General features: G+C 44.5%; 1 protein-coding gene across 3 annotated transcripts in view; it reads left to right on the forward strand.

Annotated features, from left to right (window-relative positions):
- SEC24C (SEC24 homolog C, COPII component) overlaps positions 1-19,212 on the forward strand; it is a 62,769-nt gene that overhangs the window by 35,199 nt on the left and 8,358 nt on the right. For all 3 annotated transcript variants that reach the window (XM_048858971.2, XM_048858972.2, XM_048858974.2), the window contains 14 exons: positions 552-679; positions 4,910-5,048; positions 7,097-7,212; positions 8,730-8,854; positions 9,270-9,461; positions 10,551-10,644; positions 11,668-11,784; positions 12,225-12,395; positions 13,703-13,799; positions 14,103-14,248; positions 15,212-15,350; positions 16,278-16,396; positions 17,162-17,341; positions 18,139-18,330. In XM_048858971.2, the coding sequence (XP_048714928.2) occupies positions 552-679; positions 4,910-5,048; positions 7,097-7,212; positions 8,730-8,854; positions 9,270-9,461; positions 10,551-10,644; positions 11,668-11,784; positions 12,225-12,395; positions 13,703-13,799; positions 14,103-14,248; positions 15,212-15,350; positions 16,278-16,396; positions 17,162-17,341; positions 18,139-18,330 (1,955 nt within the window). The remainder of the gene's footprint in view (positions 1-551; positions 680-4,909; positions 5,049-7,096; positions 7,213-8,729; positions 8,855-9,269; positions 9,462-10,550; positions 10,645-11,667; positions 11,785-12,224; positions 12,396-13,702; positions 13,800-14,102; positions 14,249-15,211; positions 15,351-16,277; positions 16,397-17,161; positions 17,342-18,138; positions 18,331-19,212) is intronic.

Below are 19,212 nucleotides of genomic sequence, written 5' to 3' on the forward strand. Positions count from 1 at the left end.
GACGGGAGGGGGACACCTCGGGCGAGCGGCTGGGGTGTCCCATTTTCTCTTTGGGAAATATGGTCACCCTGCAGCTGCCATGGGCAGAGGGGGAACCATGGAGCTACAGCAGCAAAAGTCACAGATAGGTCACTACTTCCATTAATTTTTGTTTTTTGCCTGTGACCTGTCCATGACTTTTACTAAAAATAACCATGACAAAATCTTAGCCTTAATTATGGTGTTTAATGTCATGAAAGAGAGGCATTGCTTGATCTGGGGGTTGGGTGAGGAGGGGAAAGATTTCCCTATATCTGTCTGCGTTACGTCTGACTATCACTCCCACATTTTCAAAAGTGTATAAATTTCCTTGTAAGCTATAGAATCCAATTCTGCAGTTGTCACTTTTTCTGTACTGCCGGACATAGAGGCTGTTTGCATTAAAAATGGAATTTCTACAAACCTTAGAGCCGGAAAGCCTGCATTATGACTTCACATGTTGCCCATGATACTTAAATTAATATAGAAATATAACCTTTGTTAAAGATCTGTATCTCTGTTCTCCCCTCCAGGTAACACAAGCCCCCGCTACATAAGATGCACATCTTACAATATTCCTTGCACCTCAGACATGGCCAAACAATCCCAGGTTCCCCTAGCTGCTGTCATAAAACCACTGGCTACGCTACCCACAGATGAGGTGAGAGCAACATCCTGGATCTGCAGTTAAGAGACTCTGAACTCCTGGCAGCATGTTTCTTCAGTATATATCTGTCTATGGGAACCAGATAATCTACATTTTTGTGAAAGGAGAGTTTAGAGGGTGAAGACTAAGCAAGCATCAGTTCTCAACAAATGTATAGTGTCAAGTAATTGTTAGGCATGAGTGGGCTATGCTATGTTCTATGAAAGAACTGAAGAATTTGACCACTGCAATAATATTTACTGCTGGGCAAATTCTGCATCACTGTGCATGCACAGAATTTATGTCCCCGGCGGATTTCTTTGCTTCCCTGCAGAAAAATGACTTTGTGATGGGGAAGGAAAAGGAAGCCACAAGACCGGTCATATGACCCTCCCCACCAGCATGTTTCGGGTGCCCAGAGCAGCTGGCAGAGAGATAAATCACTGTGGTGCAGGGGCCGGGGTCTCTCCCAGTCCTGCCTGGTGCCTCCTACCCTGCGCTGGGCACAGCTGCTAGTCCTGGCTAGGCTGGGGAGGGTACGACTTCCTCTTCCCCTCCACAGCATCCAGGGCTGTCAGCCCCACCCCCAGATTTCTCCCCTGGCTGTAGGAAGCTCTGCAAACTGCACTCCCTGTGCATGCTTCCTCCACACATTGCTCCTCAACTGCAGGGGGAAGGGATCACTGTACAGGGAGCTGCTCTCTCATCCTCCCAGCCCCCGTGCATCCGGACCCCCTCATACCCTGAGCCTCACCCCTCCCACACCCAGAACCCCCCATGACAAGCCCCACTCCCCCTGGACTACCCCAACGAGCCACCTCCACCTGGATCCTCACCCTACCGAGCCCCACACACAACCCTCTCAACCCACACCTGGTTTCCCCCCGCCCCTCACTAAGCCCCTCTGCACTTGGATCCTGCCTTGGTGAGCCTGCCTGTCCCACATCTGGTGCAGCTGGCATGGAGAGGCAGGGCCCTGCAGTGTTTCTGGGGCAGGCCCGGTCCTTGCGCTGTGACAGGGTTGGGTGCAGCCTCATTGCTGAGTCCATGTCCCAGGGAGGAGCTGCACAGTGTGCACAGTGATCTCCCACCTCTGTGCAGCCAGGAAATAACTTTTGCACTCTGCATCCTCGAGGAATGAGTCATGTGTGGTGTGCAATAGTGTATGTTGTGTGTGTTTTACAGCACTCAGAGCACTCCTTAGCTCTGTGGGGTGTGCTTTTTTTCTGGTAGTACACAGTCTGAGAAGAACCCAATTGCCCAGAAGCCTAAGACAGGACAAAGTGTTGTGTGCCCAAAGAAAACGCTGGATTTCTTGGCTGCTGGACAAGGCCACCAGAGGAAGCAGTGGGTGGGCTGAGTGATATCGGGACACAAGCAGTGTTGAACTTTCAGAAGGGAGGGTGGTTGGAGGGGCTGAATGGAAGTATAGCCTAGAGAACTATGTGGATATGGGGAGGAGAATGGGCTGAGTAAAGCAGTAGAACTGAGCTGTTCAAGGGGCTGAAGGGGGACGGGAAAGGGCAGAGTTCAGCCACCAGTCCAAGAGGGTATGCTGTCGGTTAAGGCTGTGATCCGTGATTGGAGAGAGGAGGTCTGACTTTTTCAGCTATAGTTGCATAATTTAAAGGCCAGAAAGTCAAGCAGTGGATACCTCTAGTTGTGAGATGCACTTTGAACTATGAATGCAGCCTGTAGCTTGCAAGTGTTCTCTTAATGAAATCAGACTGTCCCACTGTGGCTAAATTTGCTAATCTCTGAAAGTTGCTACACTGCCTACTCTGGCTTGGCTTTAAAAAAGATAGGATGCTTATCAATGTGTGTAATTCAAGAATGTTTTCTTTGCATATGAGCATCGAAAGCAGTGATTAAAAATTATCAGACTACAGCTTGAATTAAGAACATTCATAGAGATATGCAGATTTATGGGTGCATTATGAAATAGAATTGCTCACAAATACACTGTGACTGGAGTCCCTAACTTTTCTAGGATGGAATCTTACTGTTTGAGGTTTTGAAAAGCTGAAAAGCACTATGCAGGAACTCAAAGCAGTGAAGGACAATCCTGGCCCTTATGTCAGAAAACATATCCTTTGGAATAAGGTGGCACATTGTAATGGGTAAAAAATGTCTGTCTGTTTAAAGCCTCAGCTACAGAAAAATCACATCTGTGCTTGAAGTTGCTGTTGAGCATATGGATGTCAGATTCACGAGGCAACAGCAACCACTTATTGCATGGCTTCAGTGTTTTAAGTTCACACAGTAGTGTGATACAGTTTGCCTGTTATTACAATGTACAAACTGGCACTGTCTCTAGACCACTTTACACAGATAATGAATGAGGAGGAAAAGGAGAGAGCCATACATCAGTGGCTGTTTTTAGTATTACACTTAAATACTACTAAATCCATAAACAATGATGATGCACATACATGTTTAAGAAGGCTTGTCTACACTACGGGTGCTGCAGCTGTACAGCTCCAGTGCTGTGCTATGCTGCTATAGTGCCGTAGTGTAGATGCATCCTACAGGGATGAATGGCATTTTTCTGTTACTAGGTATCCCACCTCCCTGAACAGGGGTTCACCATTCTTCTGTCAACCTAGCCATGTCTACAGTGGGGATTAGGTCAGCATAGCCCTGGCACTCAGGGGCATAGGTGCTGACTTTTATTGTTGCCTGGGGGTGCTCAACCCCTGCTGTGCCCCAAGGCCCTGCTCTCACTCCACCCCCTTCCCCACAGCCGCCCGCTCTCTGCTTTCCGCCCTCCCTCAAACCCCTCGCAGTGCTGCCAAACAGCTATGGCTGGTGGGTGCTGAGCACCTACTATTTTTCCATGGGTGCTCCAGCCCTGAAACTCCCATGGAGTTGGTGCCTATGCTCAGGAGTTTGCATTTTTTACACTGCTGAGCAATGTTCCTGCGTCAATCTAAATTTAAAGTATAGACCAAGCCATAGACTTTTAACCACTAGACTACATGCCTTTTGGGATACGTTGCACTTAATCAAAGTAAGCCCATGCACCCATCTGCAGCGAGGCACGCTCCAGGATTTGATGCAGATATGAGTGAATGGCCCAAATGTAGATGTTTCCAGCCCCGTCAAGAAATTCTCTACTGGCTTGAAGAGAAACCAGGAACAAAAGATTTGTGGGCATAGCCACAGTGAGCATGCAGCAGTAGGGGAGGCCTTAACTAGTGCTATTCAGCATGACGGGACCTAGGTTTCAAACCAGATGGACGTCATCCCCGACATATACTGATTTAACTGTTTACTTGAAATGATCTCTGTGCGGACTCTCAGATTGGTGGTGGCAGTGGTATTTTAATTTTATATTAAAGGTGGGACAAAGCTGAGTATGTAATAGTCTCACGAAAAATAAGTGCATTTGGCCCAGTAGTCCAAAGCAGAATGCAGCGAAATATGTTAGACAATCACAGCAGCAACAATAGTTTAGTTTAATTTAGTTGAGATAATGAGACTACAGCCTGAAAATTAAGGCATCCATATTTTCTTGTCCTTGAGCAGCTAAATTCAAATTTGGTTGCTTGATGCACAATCAGAATTTTCCCCCAGTCTCTCGCAAAGAATTCAAGGGGTTAAATGTGCTTCATAAAGTGAAGTGGCTGATATTTACACCTTTGGGAGTGGAATTAATTCTAGCAGTTGTAAGCCTTTCTGTCTCTGGTAGTGGGTTTCCCTAGAGTTACTTTCTATGAGAAAATGGGAATAAGGCATTTGAGAGAGTCTCATGTAATTGATCTTACTGTTACTGGGGTGGTGTAGAAAGAGGCTTGTCATGTTACTGCTGTGGGCATTGGGGTAAAGTGCAGAGGGCAGGCTGTTAGATATCAGCACATGAGCTTGGGGGTGAGGAAAGAAGTTATCTTTGAATAGCACTGACCAAAGTCCAAACACTTACAAGTCAGCTAATCTGGGTATACAAAATGAATTCCCACAATTGCACAAAAGCATCTAAGGAAATGTTTCCTGCACTTAAACTTTCTCCACTTCTGCTATTCGCTGCATTCTTCTGACTGTTAACAACTGCAACCCACTGAAGAGCTCCTGCACTAGGAGCTTGAGACAATAAGGCATTTATAAAATGTATTCTGAACTCTTGGACTCCACAACTGTTAAAATGCTAAGGCCTGCATAGTCTACCAGAAGGACATTTCAAGCTCTGATGGCTATATACACTTCCCCTCCCACCACTGTGTGACCTGTCTTTTTTTTAATCCTCAGGTTCCTCCCTATTTGGTAGACCATGGAGAACCTGGTCCTATCCGGTGCAATCGGTGCAAGGCCTACATGTGTCCTTTTATGCAGTTCATTGAGGGTGGAAGGAGATTCCAGTGTTGCTTCTGCAGCTGTGTCACTGAGGGTAAGCCGCCTTTCTAGAATCTGAAAGACGTTTCAAGGAGGTGCAAAGAAATAATTTCATTAGAGGTGTCTTCATGGCACAGAAAACCATAGAGCACAGTTTGTTGGCTTCTGCGCTGCAATTCTTTACTCTTCAAAATATTCCATAAAAAGTACATTGAGGCACACAGTTAAGTACTCAAGTCTGAAATGCTAAAGTTAAGATTGCACAAGTAAATTGAACCATACCCTTTGTGTGTTTGCTTTGCAATACTGATCACCTACTATTTCTCAAACTAGAATATACATTTCTCATCATTGAACACACACATAGTATCTTATGTTTGTTAGTTTGTTTACTTACTCTGTTTCCATTGTCCAGAATGCTTTTGACAACCTGTGGAACTCTTTGCCAGATGACGTTGTAAAGGCCAAGACTATAACAGGTTTCAAAAAAGAATTGGATAAATTCAAGGAGGATAGGTCCATCAGTGGCTCTTAGCCAGGATTGACAGGGATGGTGTCCCTAGCCTCTGTTTGCCAGAAGCTGGGAATGGGCGACAGGATGGATCACTTGATGATTACTTGTTCTGTTCGTTCCGGGGCACCTGGCATTGGCCGCTATTGGAAGACAGGCTACATGGACCTTTGGTCTGACCAAGTATGGCCGTTCTTACATTCTTATGACTTACGCTTAAATAGATTAATGTTCTTCTCTCAACAATTTAGTCAACAGCATGTACTGTAGCTTCTTTTCAACCAACACTGCAGCCTACTTAAGTGCCATTCAGTGGCGAGGCAATTAACAGCTGTAAATGGCAATGGCCTATATAAGCTATTTAATCTTCACTGTTACTCTAAATTGATACCATTTAACCTGGAGTATATTGTGTATAATTTACTGTGTACTTCTCATATAAATGACTTAGATGAACTCTAGCATGCACAGAGTAGTGCATAGAACTACAAGATGCGACACATGTATTTAAGGCTGTAAAACAAATTGCATGTCTTATTATTTGAGAAATAGTGGTCATGCTTATGCTCAAAGGGGCAGAGTAAGGTTGCTTAGTCAGTCTTTGTAATTTTATTTCTGACAGTAGTGAACTGTCCTACATTAAAATTCTCAAAATACTCAATATAGTTTTTAAATAAAAATAGAAAAAAGAAATTCCATTATCTGCAGCCATTTGGCTAGGTACCTCTGTCCTGCATGCTGCACACACTGTCCTGGTCACCGTAGGAATAGTGCAGGGGAGTGTCTTACATGTGAATCTTAAGAAAAGAGAGCTTTCCACAATTCTGCAGCTAATGTCTGTTAGGAGAGACCTCTTCTCTTCTCATATGCCACCTCAAACACACATTAGGTACCTGCTCAACTGCTTCCAAAGTGCATTTGGGCACAGATGTGCATCTGAACTTTTTAATTTGCAGCTCAATTAGCCCTGCATGTATGTTGCAGCCTTTGTGGCACACTGTGAGTAGCAAAGGCTAGGCAGACTGCTTCACAAGCAGTGCTTTGCCCATAATGGTGCCGGCCCATCATAACAGCTGCCCTTCTCATGCTAGCAGCATTGCTGTAGCAGACTCTGCACTCTGAGGCTGTATGTGCAGCAAGGTGGGGCTGTCTCCCCTCTTATGGAGATGCATATGGTAAATGAACTCAGCCTGTTGGTGAGCCTTAACTGCTTCAGTGAGCACTAAACCTCTAACTTATCTCAAAGTCCTCTTTCAATCACTTGATGTCAGCACCCCTTTTACCTTTAACTCAATCTTTTATTTGGGGGAAATCCTCTGAAGTAACCCAGATTCTGTTACAAGGTGCTGTTTTGTAGTGACATTTCTGACTGAGCATAGCTCTTGAGTCTGTTAATGCTGCTCCTAGGCTGCCAGTAAAGATTCCCCAGTCATGGTCATGTGCACACTAGTGCAAAGCACTTGACCAGCTTTCCTTTGGTGTAGTTGAACACCGACTGCAGCTGTCACCATTTTTTCTGTCTCTTGACAATCAAAGTATTAACTGTTGTAGACAAATTGTGTGTCTGTAAAATTTGATGTCTTTGTCCCTAGTGCCTCCTCACTACTTCCAGCATTTGGATCATACCGGCAAGAGAGTGGATTTCTATGATCGACCTGAATTATCTTTGGGCTCCTATGAGTTTTTGGCAACAGTCAGCTACTGTAAGGTACAATAATGTACAGTTAGTGCAGTGCTATGATGTTAAATAAATCCCATCTCCTTTGAGAAACTAAGCGGAGGCTGAATCAGCTGGATTGACTTTCTAGCTGGTAAAGTCCATTGATGGCATTTCCTTATACATCTGAAGCAGGTTAGATTTTACATACTTGCTTTCCACTGTAAAGTAAGTCAGATCGCACATCCCATAATATCAGTAATTGTTACCAGTAACTAAAACCATATCTAGGAAAGTACAAGCAATCTCTCCACAGTGGCAGCTGCATGTTGCTTGCCATCTGCTAGAGAAGACAAGTTTCTGTTGCCTGATAGTCATCGGGAATTGAGCAGGTAGAGATGGGAACTAATGCGATAGAGCAAGCCCCTACAGCAGTTACTGGCAGTAATTGCACTTTGTAAAAAGGGTTTCAAAGAGACAAGTCCAGGAAATCTGATCACATATTTGAAACACTGGAATAGTCTGGAAAACTCACCTGCTTCAGATTCTACACATTTGTCAGTTTAAACAGTATCCTAATTTTTCAGACACTTTTTTTTGTATTAGAGTTCTATTTTAAAAATACTCATCTGTTTGCTGAAAAGGATAGGAAAATAGTTTTCTAAATGTTGCAGCTTTTTAGTGACCATGACCATATTTTTGATTTTACTGAGAGCTGGCAACACAGCCTTCAAACACATCTCCACATTTCAGACAAAACAGCTGACTGGGATTGTGGGGTAGAAGGCCTTCCCCACACTCTTTCCCAGCTTAATTCTATCCCATCCTCCTTGCATCTCTGTTCTCCATATTCCTCTCTGATTCTTGCCACCAGTTCTGCCACCCTCTTAAAGTCCTTTCTCTCTTTCTCCTTCTTCCCTTCCCTTCCCTTCCTCCCTGGAAGGAATCTGTGTCTCCATTCTCTTCTAATAGCTTAAAATTCCATTTATGCCAGTAGTGAGGCATTCACTACCCTGTTGCTTCAGTGATCCTTCTGTCCTGTGCTTCACTTTCCATTCTGATTGTAGACTGCAAAGAAAGGAAGTGCCTCTTCAAAGCAGAATCAGTGCTCTGAGAAATAAGGACTCCCAGCTCTGTGGGAGGAAGGTCTTCATTCCCAGTGCAAGACACTAGCTTCCAAAGCCTTCTAGAGCATGAGAGTTCTGGGAAATCCTGCCTGCCTGCTGCCCGCTCCATCAGGCCTGGTCCATGTAAATAGGAGCTTCCTTTATACCAATCCTGGTCTTTCTGCTCAGTTGCTCAGTGACGCTACATTCCTTCCAGGGCTTGACATTAGAGCTCTTCCATGCATGATTGTGATGTCAGATGCTAGAATTCAGACATACTTTAAATTAATTGGGTGGGAGTGGAGAAGCAAATTAAATGCCAGTATCTTAGTTTCTGCTCTTGACTGATTACTAAATAGAGGTCACTGTGGTTTTAAAGATGACAATTTGTCTGAGTAGCAGAGCCTTTGTATGATCTCCTCTTAAGCATGGTGTAATGTTTTTCTTTCCCTCTTCCCACAGAATAACAAGTTTCCCAACCCACCTGCTTTCATTTTCATGATTGATGTGTCTTACAATGCTGTAAAGAGTGGCTTGGTGAGGCTGATCTGTGAAGAGTTGAAGTCACTCCTGGATTACCTGCCCAGGTAACTAGCTCCTTTGTTCTGTACTGTTGCAGCCAGTAACCTCAGCAAAGCCGCCACCCCTCTATGCCTTTTCAGAGGGGACACTCCCTTTAGAATGCTTTTACTGCTGGTGAAAAGTGAAGGTTGACAGCATGCATGAGCCTGGCAAGTGGCATTGCAAGCCTCCGTATCCTGGCCCAGCAGTGTGACTCAGCCCTGTCCTGAAGGGATGGCATTGAGGGTGGTCGCCTTCAAGGCCATTCAGTCTGTGCCCAACAAAGGAGCCACTTAGTACCGGTTGTGGATACCTGTCCACTAGGAACGATGGTACAGTTATCCATTCTCTGGTCCTGGTTTGTTCTATTCGATTCAGAATATTGCAGCAGTTGTGTTTTCAATGACCCCTGTGATGCAGTAAGTGTCCTTTATTTTACAGGGAAGGCAACATGGAAGAGTCAGCCATTCGGGTGGGCTTTGTCACTTACAACAAAGTGTTGCACTTCTATAATGTGAAGAGCTCATTGGCACAGCCACAAATGATGGTTGTGTCGGACGTAGCTGATATGTTTGTGCCGCTGCTTGATGGCTTCCTGGTGAACGTGAACGAGTCCAGGACAGTTATTGTCAGGTAACAAGGACTGGGGTAGAAATGTGCAGTAAATGGCTTGTCAAATGGACCCATGCTGTGTTGAAATAGGATCCAACTCTGATAATGCCCAGTTGTACAATTCTTGGCTATAGTATTTCTGAATCATACATTTAATAGTGTTTAGGTATGACTTAATGTTAAGTATGCCCACAATGGAGCTGGCAAGAACAGGGAGGTGCACTGTGATTGGGGGTATCCTTACGTTGCCAGGATGCTGCAACTCTAATAGCCTCTACAAAGTTTTATATGCGCCAGTTTGTTAGAAAATGCTGAAAGACAATAATCAGCACATGATATACTGGCAACTGATGCACACCTTGGAATACAGCTGTACTTCACTTCATTTTCGGGGTTGTCTGAGCTTGCTCCGTTAGAACTGTGACTGAACTGGCAGGAGGCTGCAAAATGGGACCTTAAGAGAGGCTTCTTTAGAGAAAAATCTGTTAGACTGTGTCACTGAGAGCAGGCGATCATAACGGAGTTCACAAAGTCAGTTTATCTGAGGTTACTGCTTCGTAGCTGAGAGTTGAAGTGACTGTGCTGACTAAATTGATTCTGTGGGGAAAGATGAGTGAGTGGCTTACATAAAACTAATAAGCTTTGAGTACTTGATGGGCGCTGTTTGGCTGGACTGAGTGGGACAGGGACTTACTCTTATTACCCAGAAATTTAGAAAGCAGCACAGTGAAGCAACTGAAGGGGAATGAACAGAAGACCATAGAACCTTTAAGCTAGAAACTAGTTTGCTCACTGTCTTGCCTGTGATGTTCCTGAGGGACAAAGAAGAGGAAGCTCAGATCATAACTTTGAAGGAGAAGAGGAAGTTATTAGAAGAAGCATCAGTTGGGGCCATAGAATGTGCACTGAGGAGACAAATGCAGCCAGAGGAAGTGGATGGAGAGATGACTAAAGATCAATTTTTTAAAGAAACTCAATAGCATGCAGGTTAGAGAAGGATTAGTAATCACTATTTACAATGCACCTCAGGCCCAAAGGTCACTAGCTGCAGATTTAGAAGGTGAGCTTTGAATCCCTTTTGATGATCTCCTTTTCCCTCTTTCCTGGCAGTTTGCTGGACCAGATCCCGGAAATGTTTGCGGACACAAGAGAAACAGAAACTGTCTTTGCCCCAGTGATTCAGGCAGGAATGGAGGCACTGAAGGTTTGTTGACATGCTGTTGTGGGGAGTTGGTTCATTCTGTTAAGTTCTGTTTTTATAGGGGAAGCACCTCTGTTTAGAGAATATCAGAGCTGTTCGTAAACGAGGTTGTTGCTCCCCTCGGGTGTGTATTCAGTCGCTGGGGAATGCTTAACCCACCACTGAAAGGCAGGCACCTGTGTGGTTCAAGTTAGCAGCTCTTTAACCTGCTCAATTAATTGTTTAGGATAGAAAGTGAAGAATACCCTGTGCAACTGAAACTGCGCAGGACTAACTGTAGTTTAGAATAATTGCCTGAGATGACATTCAGTCAGGTCCCTGGGGTTGATATGCACATTGTTACAAAAAGTGCCATCAGAACTTGGAAGTGGTTTAGGACCTTGGTTTTCTGTCTCCTCTGAAAAATTGCTCTGGCAGTTGCTTTAGTTCTGATTCAGAGAGGACACCACCACTAACTTGCCAACATCACTTTTGCAAAGCACCTAGACCATTTCTGAAGATTTTCCATCCCAATACCTGACCCAGCTCAAACCTGTATGTGTTGATCCATTGGCTAATCATGTGAGAGTTCCCTAGAAAACACTGCTGATACCTGTTCGTGAGAATTGTGATCCATATTCACTTACACTGAGAGGAAAAGCAAAGATAAGCCATTCAGTATCCCGCTCATAGGGTATCTAAGGACTGGGGGATTTACCTGCTGGCAGTTTAACCATTAAAAAGATCTCAGGCATGGGATAGTGATTCAAAAATAATAAGCTGAGGAAGCTGTTTCCAAAATCCACTGCATTCCTTATGACTGTACTTCTGTTTCACCCACAAAACATGGGAGCTATTAATCTCAGACAGGTAGGCTCATGAACTGCTTGGTCACATCAGTGAAGGATTAAGTATCTAACTAGTATAGAGGAACTAGACAGTGATGATATAGGCATTTAATATAGTCCCAGAGATATTCTTCTTGAGAAACCCACTGTCCCTCATCAGCTCTTTCTCACCTAAGCAATTTCATCCCCTCCCCTGTAGGCGGCAGAGTGTGCTGGCAAGCTCTTCATCTTTCACACCTCACTGCCCATTGCAGAGGCCCCAGGGAAGCTGAAGAACAGAGATGACAGGAAGCTAATCAACACAGATAAGGAAAAGGTAACAATTGATGTGTTGCTTAGAAGAGAGTATGTATTGCTCTGTGGTAACCTAGAAGGAATCAAGAAGAGATGTAAAGTCTCCATAGCAGCTAACTGAAAATCTTCTATCTAATGGCTGCCCTGTTCCCCTTGGGTTGCCATATGGAACGGAGTATGTGTTAACTATAAGGACAGAAAATGCTTCTGTGTTGGAGACACAAGTGGGTAGTATTAGAATCCAGAACCCAAGGGGGGGGGATAATTGTATTACTAAGAAGCTCTGCACCGTCACTGTAGAAGGCTTACACCTAGTATCTATTTAATCCTAGGTGGGAAGGTGCCTCACATACCTTAATGCCCTGAAGAAATATGTATGTTGTCTGTAGCAGTTACATTGGTCTCTCATTCCTTTTTTTTCCCACTCCCTTTCAATCTCTGTACTCTGTCTGTCTTCCCTAGACTTTGTTTCAGCCTCAGACGAGCTTCTACAGCAACTTGGCCAAGGACTGTGTGGCCCAGGGCTGCTGTGTAGATCTGTTCCTTTTTCCAAACCAGTATTTGGATTTGGCAACACTGGGAGTGGTTCCTTACCAGACAGGTGGCTCCATTTATAAGTACGCCTATTTCCAGGTAAGTGCTTTCTTGGATCAGGCTAGCACATGTTCTGTACAGGTGAACAAAACCCATCACTTAGTTGTCTGTTTTCTTTCATGGGATATGGGCCATTAGTGAGGATCTTAACTTATACTTGAATCTCAAGATTATAATTTACGTTGTTTTGTTTGCTTTATATTTCTGACTTATTTGTACCAAGGGCAAAAATAAACCTGTGCTATATTGTTTCTTAACTATAAGAAAAGGCCAATAAAAAGTGAAGACCATTATCAGCCCTATAACAGTCATCCCAGTGTATTGCCTACAGGGCAGAACCTCCCAGCAGTGCTGGCTGCATAGAGACACTTACCTGAACTAGCACAAGTTGGAATGCTATCTTCCTTAAATTACCAGATGGAGAAAGCTTTGCTTTTAAGTTAAAACATCAGAATGCTCTGCAGTTTAAGATGAGCGTTGAAGTTTCTGCATTGTAAAAATGTATGTCTAAGGCTTACTGACGAGGCTAAATTAGGCTTCATTCATAATAGATGTTCATTCCAAATGGATGTAATGTTTGTGGGAGAGATGGGGAGAATCTGGAAGGAAAACGGCACAGGAGGAATAGGGAATGAGTTCATATTCTGGCAGCTCTCAAGGAAGAGGGAAACTTCAAAGGCTTTTGGCAAGTCTCCAAATAAACACTTAATGGCTTCTTTTGTCAAGATGAGCTGGATCAAGTGTTGTGCTCTGAAATGAGTGTTGTATACAGTGTCTCAGGCTTCACATCATGAAACTTGTCTGTAGTTGGGCCTAAATCTGTCATGTCCTGAAAATCTCATATTAAATAATACCAGGGATTCAGCACTTCAGAAATTGACTGTAATCCTCTATATGTGGGGTACAGTGGCCAGAGATTTCTGTTTCCATCACAGTGGATTGCAGGAACTCTTAGCCGGAGTTCTGCTCCTCTTACCTAGTGTATCCCCTGTGGCATTCTGTGGTAAAGGTTTTCTGAATCCCTCTCATTAACAGTCATTGGTGCGGTGGTCACCAGCAGTTTGTGTGGAGTGGGGTTCCCTACACACACTTTGAAATAATATGTATACAGACTAGGATTTTTAAAATCCTAGTCTGATATTTTTTACTCACTAGAAAGCTTTTGAAAGAAGTGGCCCCTAGGGCTTTTAGGGGAATGGGATGTTGAAATCTGTGAGAAGGCTCTTTGGGGGGAAAGGAAAGGGAAGGGAGGATTTGAGATACCTTTGGTCTATGTGCGTTGAAGCCTGTAGAGCAATTCAGATTTTTTTGGTGTGTCAGGCCTGACTTGGTGCTTTGTGTTCTAGCTGGAGACAGACCAAGAGCGGTTCCTGAATGACTTGCGCAAAGATGTCCAGAAGGAAGTGGGATTTGATGCTGTGATGAGGGTGCGCACAAGCACGGGTGGGTATTTGCATTGCCTAGACTTAATAAACTGGCTAGTAAACATGAAGGGAGTGGGAAGGGTCAGACACACACACAAAGCCTGGAACGTACCAAGGTTAGTCTGCGGACTCTGCCCTTTGCAAAGCTCTAAAATCCATGGGATTATGGCAAAACTGAATGAAAAGCTGTAGCAAGAGATCTCAAGGTAACTTAGTGTCCCTGATAGACAAGGTCTGCCGCACCTTCCCAAATGCTGCCTGCTAGACTACTCTGCTATAAAATGTGGCTTGTTCACCTTTGAGTGTCCTTTTTTTCTTTTAGGTATTCGAGCAACTGACTTCTTTGGCGCTTTCTACATGAGCAACACAACAGATGTGGAGCTGGCAGGACTGGACTGTGATAAAACCATCACAGTGGAATTCAGACATGATGACAAACTGAGTGAAGATAGTGGGGCGCTTCTTCAGGTGAGGCAGAAGACAGTCTGCAGGGAAGGGGTAGGGTGAGAACTTTCAAACTATAAAAAATGTGCTGGCATGCAACCAGACCTTCTCCAGATGGAGTTACAGGACCATTGATCTTTGGAGTGACAGCATCCCCCTGTGTAACTTGCTATAAGGTTCCCTCTTTTGGAATTAAAATAACTTTCTCAGCTGTTCATACACTGGCCTATAAGGCTGCATTGCTGAGGGGTTCTGCTAGATTCCGTACTTGATGGGTGCGCTCTCCAGTTTGAATGCTGATGGCGTATTGAAAGAACAAGTCTTCCATCCTCCCTCATTGGCTCATGGTGAAACTTTCACAAGCAGTTCCTTTCCTCTCTGCCCAAGCCACACAACCAGCTGTTTCCCTTGGGTCCTTCTCCCATTCCACCTCCTCTTCAAAGGCCTCCAGGCAATACATTTTTCAAGACTCTCTAAGCCAGTCTTCCCTACAGAGTCATTTTCCCCCATATGTGGAACTATAAAGAAGTTCAGTCTCTTTCTGTTTGTTGCCTTCTATCCCCTATTCTTTGTCCACGTGCTCTTGGCTTTGATCGTAAATCCTTTAAAACAGTATCATCTTAATTGTCTGTCCAGCTATCCTAGCTGTGTTTGGAATAGTGGAAGTTCACACATGGGAGGGACTCAATAGGTTAAGTGCCTTCTAGTGCACCACATGAAGGCTTTTATATAGGAAGGAAGAGGCATAGTATGTTGGTTGAAAAACCACTAGCTTTTCAACAAAAGGATTGATGGACGGTTAGCTCTAGGGTACAGCAGGCCAAACCCTAAATCACCTCCCCTTTCTGAGGCTCAGGTAGCTAAACTGAGGTTACACTCGGATTAAAGGGTTGGATGTTAACAAAATGGGATTTGCTGATTTGCTTACTGTAGTAGGACTGAGTTCTATTTAACTGTTCTGTCATTCTATACATGTCTCTTTTATAGTGTGCTCTGTTGTACACAAGCTGTGCAGGACAGCGACGACTCCGCATTCACAACCTCTCCCTGAACTGTTGCACGCAACTTGCTGACCTCTACCGGAATTGCGAGACAGACACACTCATCAATTACTTGGCTAAGTTTGGTAAGAAACTGTCTTGGAGAGAGAGCTAGTCTTCCTATTACATTATAGATCTCTTTCACAGCTAGTGGCATTTGTTTTTTACCTTCTTTCACCAAAGACTTGGCCAGGTGGTGGTCAGAGTTTTCAAATCCTTGTGCTCCTCCAGTCTTTTCTGTCCCATAGACAGTTGTGATCATAGTACTCTTTGTCTGGACAGGAGGGGGCAGACAGAAGGCACAGCCTTGCTGCCTGTTGAGTCAGATGCCAAGACTGGTCGGTGGACTGGCTGAACAAAAGGAGGCATGCATACGTGTGTAGCTATTGCCACCTGCATACATCCACTCCTGGTTCCAAAGTGCTTTTCCCCCCTTTAATGTTCCTGAGTTCTTCTGCTCCAGGCACGGAAAAACACAAAGTTGCTCCCAAATCCAGGCACAGTAGTTAAACCGATGAACATCCTCATAGTGCCAAACCAGTGTGTATTAAAAGTATACAAATTAAATAGGGTTTGAGGAACTGCAGAAGCCATCTGTGCTCTCCTCTCCAAGAGGAAGAGAGGGTCACTTGCGTTCCACAGTGACCCCTGCTGGCCCCTTAGGGAATGGCATTGCCAGGCTCTACAAGGAGTCTCGCCAGTTGTCCTTGCCCAGAAGTGTGGCTGGCTGTGCTGTAGGGCCTTGAAGGTGTGTGTGGGGTGGGGAGACGGAGAGTATGCATTCAAACAAGGTAAATGGGGATTGTTTGAGTTTCCAGTAGGAATGTGTACACTCTTTCCCACAAAGGAAAAAAATGAAGTGTAACTCATTCTATAATGTAAACCATCTGAGGTTGCGCTAGGTTTCTACGCATGGCTGCAGTAAAGATTTTAGACCACTTTATAAGTTAAATGTCATTAATAATGATTTAACTTCCCTACTGACTTTTTTTTTTTCATGCCTTCCTGTGCAGCATATCGTGGGGTTCTGAATAATCCAGTCAAGACAGTGCGAGACACGCTGATCAACCAGTGTGCACAGATTCTGGCATGTTACAGAAAAAACTGTGCTAGCCCCTCTTCTGCTGGCCAGGTGACTGCTCGTGCTTCGGTTTGGATGGCAGCTTTGGGAGGCTCAGCTTGAGGAGGGAACTCCTCCTGTCCCATTTTAATCTGGGTGGAGTGCTTTACTTAGCAGCTGGGGGCAGAAATATAACCAGATAGTTTGGAAGAGAAACTCTGTTCAGAGTGACTTCTCAGGTAGACTTCCCTGACATTGAGGCACACCAGTCACCACCTCCTCGGGAGAAACTTAGAATATCATGAGCCCTGTGATTCTTAGCAACCGGTAACTTATGTGATACTTGACCTCTTAAATAGAGGCCTCCATAGCAGGGAATCCCATTCCTTGGGTACTAGGTTTCTTTGAATGGCATAACACTTCAATATGTTCAAGTTTAATCATGGGTCTTTTAAATGTTTTGGGTGGAGCCTCTTCAGATTTATTCCAGTGTTGGGCAAGCTTCCTTTGTATGGCTCTGCTACTACAGTATTTCTCAAGCACTATTATGATGTAAGAGAACCACAGGGTGGGTGTCTGAATCTCAGCATCAGACACCTTAAAGAAGTAAGGATGCCATAATAATCCAAAGTGTGTTTCCTGTCTGTATGAACTACACACACGTCAAAACTAATAGGCCTCCAGAATTCTAAGGAATTGTAACTGTGATCCACTGTGATTTCCTTTCTAAGTTTGCCCCTCTTTTTTATTTTGTGGTCATTGAAATTACCTGCTGTCTCATTCAGTGAGATGGCTGATTAACTTCTGTCTCTTTATTCACCATCTTGCCATTTGTAGCTGATCCTCCCTGAATGCATGAAGCTGCTTCCTGTGTACTTGAACTGTGTGTTGAAGAGTGATGTCCTGCAGCCTGGGGCAGAAGTCACCACTGATGACCGGGCCTACATCCGCCAGTTAGTCAGCTCCATGGATGTAGCGGAAACAAATGTTTTCTTTTACCCCAGACTTCTGCCTCTGGTAAGTGCTTCTGTTCTGAGTACATTCGGGCCTTGTTACACACCACAAGTAGTCTTTATTCCAGAGACTCCACCTTCTCTCCTCCCCCCATGGGAGAGGAGTTGAGATGGGCCATCCAGTAGGTACCTTTTTAATACCATATATGTTGTGTTTACTACCACAAACTGTGGATTTGACAAGGTTTTTAATCCTTCTACCCTGTGGAAATGGGTGAGTAGGGTCCTATGTGCTCTTTTGCAGTCTGGAAAATCCTCTTGCTGCATTCTTGTAATCCTACATGACAGCCACAATCCTTCCAACCTAGGAGGACTGGATGGGATTTTTCTGACACTGCTCCTTAATTAAATGGGAAGACCCCTGGAGTTACACTAGCTACAGAATGCACTCCCACCCCAGGGGTCAGTATTGGGATTGCGGAGTATTGGTGCTAGGGACATGAGGCCCATCTGTTCTCATTAGCAGTAAATCGTATCTAATCTGTATATCACCATACTCAGCAGGAAGCATGTTATAGCCAATAGTGCAATTCGTTCCTAATTGGTGCAGCATTGCAGATTGGTACATGATTTAATGTCCTTTTTTTGAAGAAGGAAATGTATGAGCAGGTACCTTATGAGTCAGAGAAACTGAAAATCCCTTAAGGCAGGAATTGGTGTGGCTCGCAAGACTTAGGGGCATTCATGTAGTCCTAGCTCTGTAACATTTGTAATTCCCAGCGAAACATTACTAATTCCGAGCTAAACATTACTAAGTAAGAATGTCTAACAAGGGGCTCGATGCATTTAATATTTGAACAGACCAAAGTAGATGTTGACAGCGACACCTTACCAGCGGCAATCCGGAACTCTGAAGAGCGACTCTCTAAGGGTGACCTGTACCTCCTAGAGAATGGATTGAACATCTTCGTGTGGGTAGGAGTGAATGTGCAGCAGGGCCTGATCCAGAACCTCTTTGGAGTGTCATCCTTCAACCACATCAGCAGCACTCTGGTGAGCTGGATAGTGGGGAGCAGTCTAGGAGGAGGATGTGTGCAGGACTTCCAATAATTGGAGCAATGAGCATCCAGCTCAGAAGGTCGTCATCCTAAAATCTCATTGAGCACTTTCATTATAGCCTATAGGAAAGAACATTTTATCCATTTGATTTAGCTGGCATGAACATCAACTTCAGAACTCTACTTATATCCGTGTTCACGAAAGCAGGTCTGGGAAAGCTGGCCAAAGCCCAGCATAGGGCCACATGCATGAGACTGTGAGAGATGTTTTTTATTTAGAAATCTTAAGAGTCTTTTGCAGAGATTCTCCCACTGCATCGCTTGAGGAGTGTGGGAAGGGGCTTACTAACAGCAGGGCCTGTTCTCCCACCCTCCAATCTGGCAGATCCCAGGGCCATCTGTATATAATCTGTACTTGTGCTTTGGCCCTTGTCTCCTTAGCAGTGCAGTTCTAGTGCCTGGGGTTGTATTAGCTTTTCCTGGTAAGTTTGGGCCAGAGGAGGAACAATAACTAGCTTGCCCACTCCTTCCCTGGACTGCAGAGAGACCTCTGGAGTCTGGGGCAGACAGTGCCTCTGAGCTGGTTAGAGCTCCCTTTTAGCACAAATAGGTGGAGGTTGATCTGGACTCAGAGGAAGAACACATGCATGCGTGGTCACAATATGGCCAATAATGTGGTCATATGCTGTGTTCTAGGTGAGACCTCAAGCCCATTTCACTGTCTTTAAACCCAGGACCTTCCTTCTGGCTAGCGTGTTATTCTGTTGTTTTACCTAGCTGGTGACATTAAGGACAGTTAAGAGGCTAGCTATACCTAAACTATTCACTTTCAGAGTTCCTTCAGTCTGATTTCTAGCCACTTGCCTAGCTGGGCAAG

Source organism: Caretta caretta, chromosome 7, assembly GCF_965140235.1.
Source record: "Caretta caretta isolate rCarCar2 chromosome 7, rCarCar1.hap1, whole genome shotgun sequence".
In the NCBI taxonomy this organism is placed as follows: domain Eukaryota; kingdom Metazoa; phylum Chordata; order Testudines; family Cheloniidae; genus Caretta; species Caretta caretta.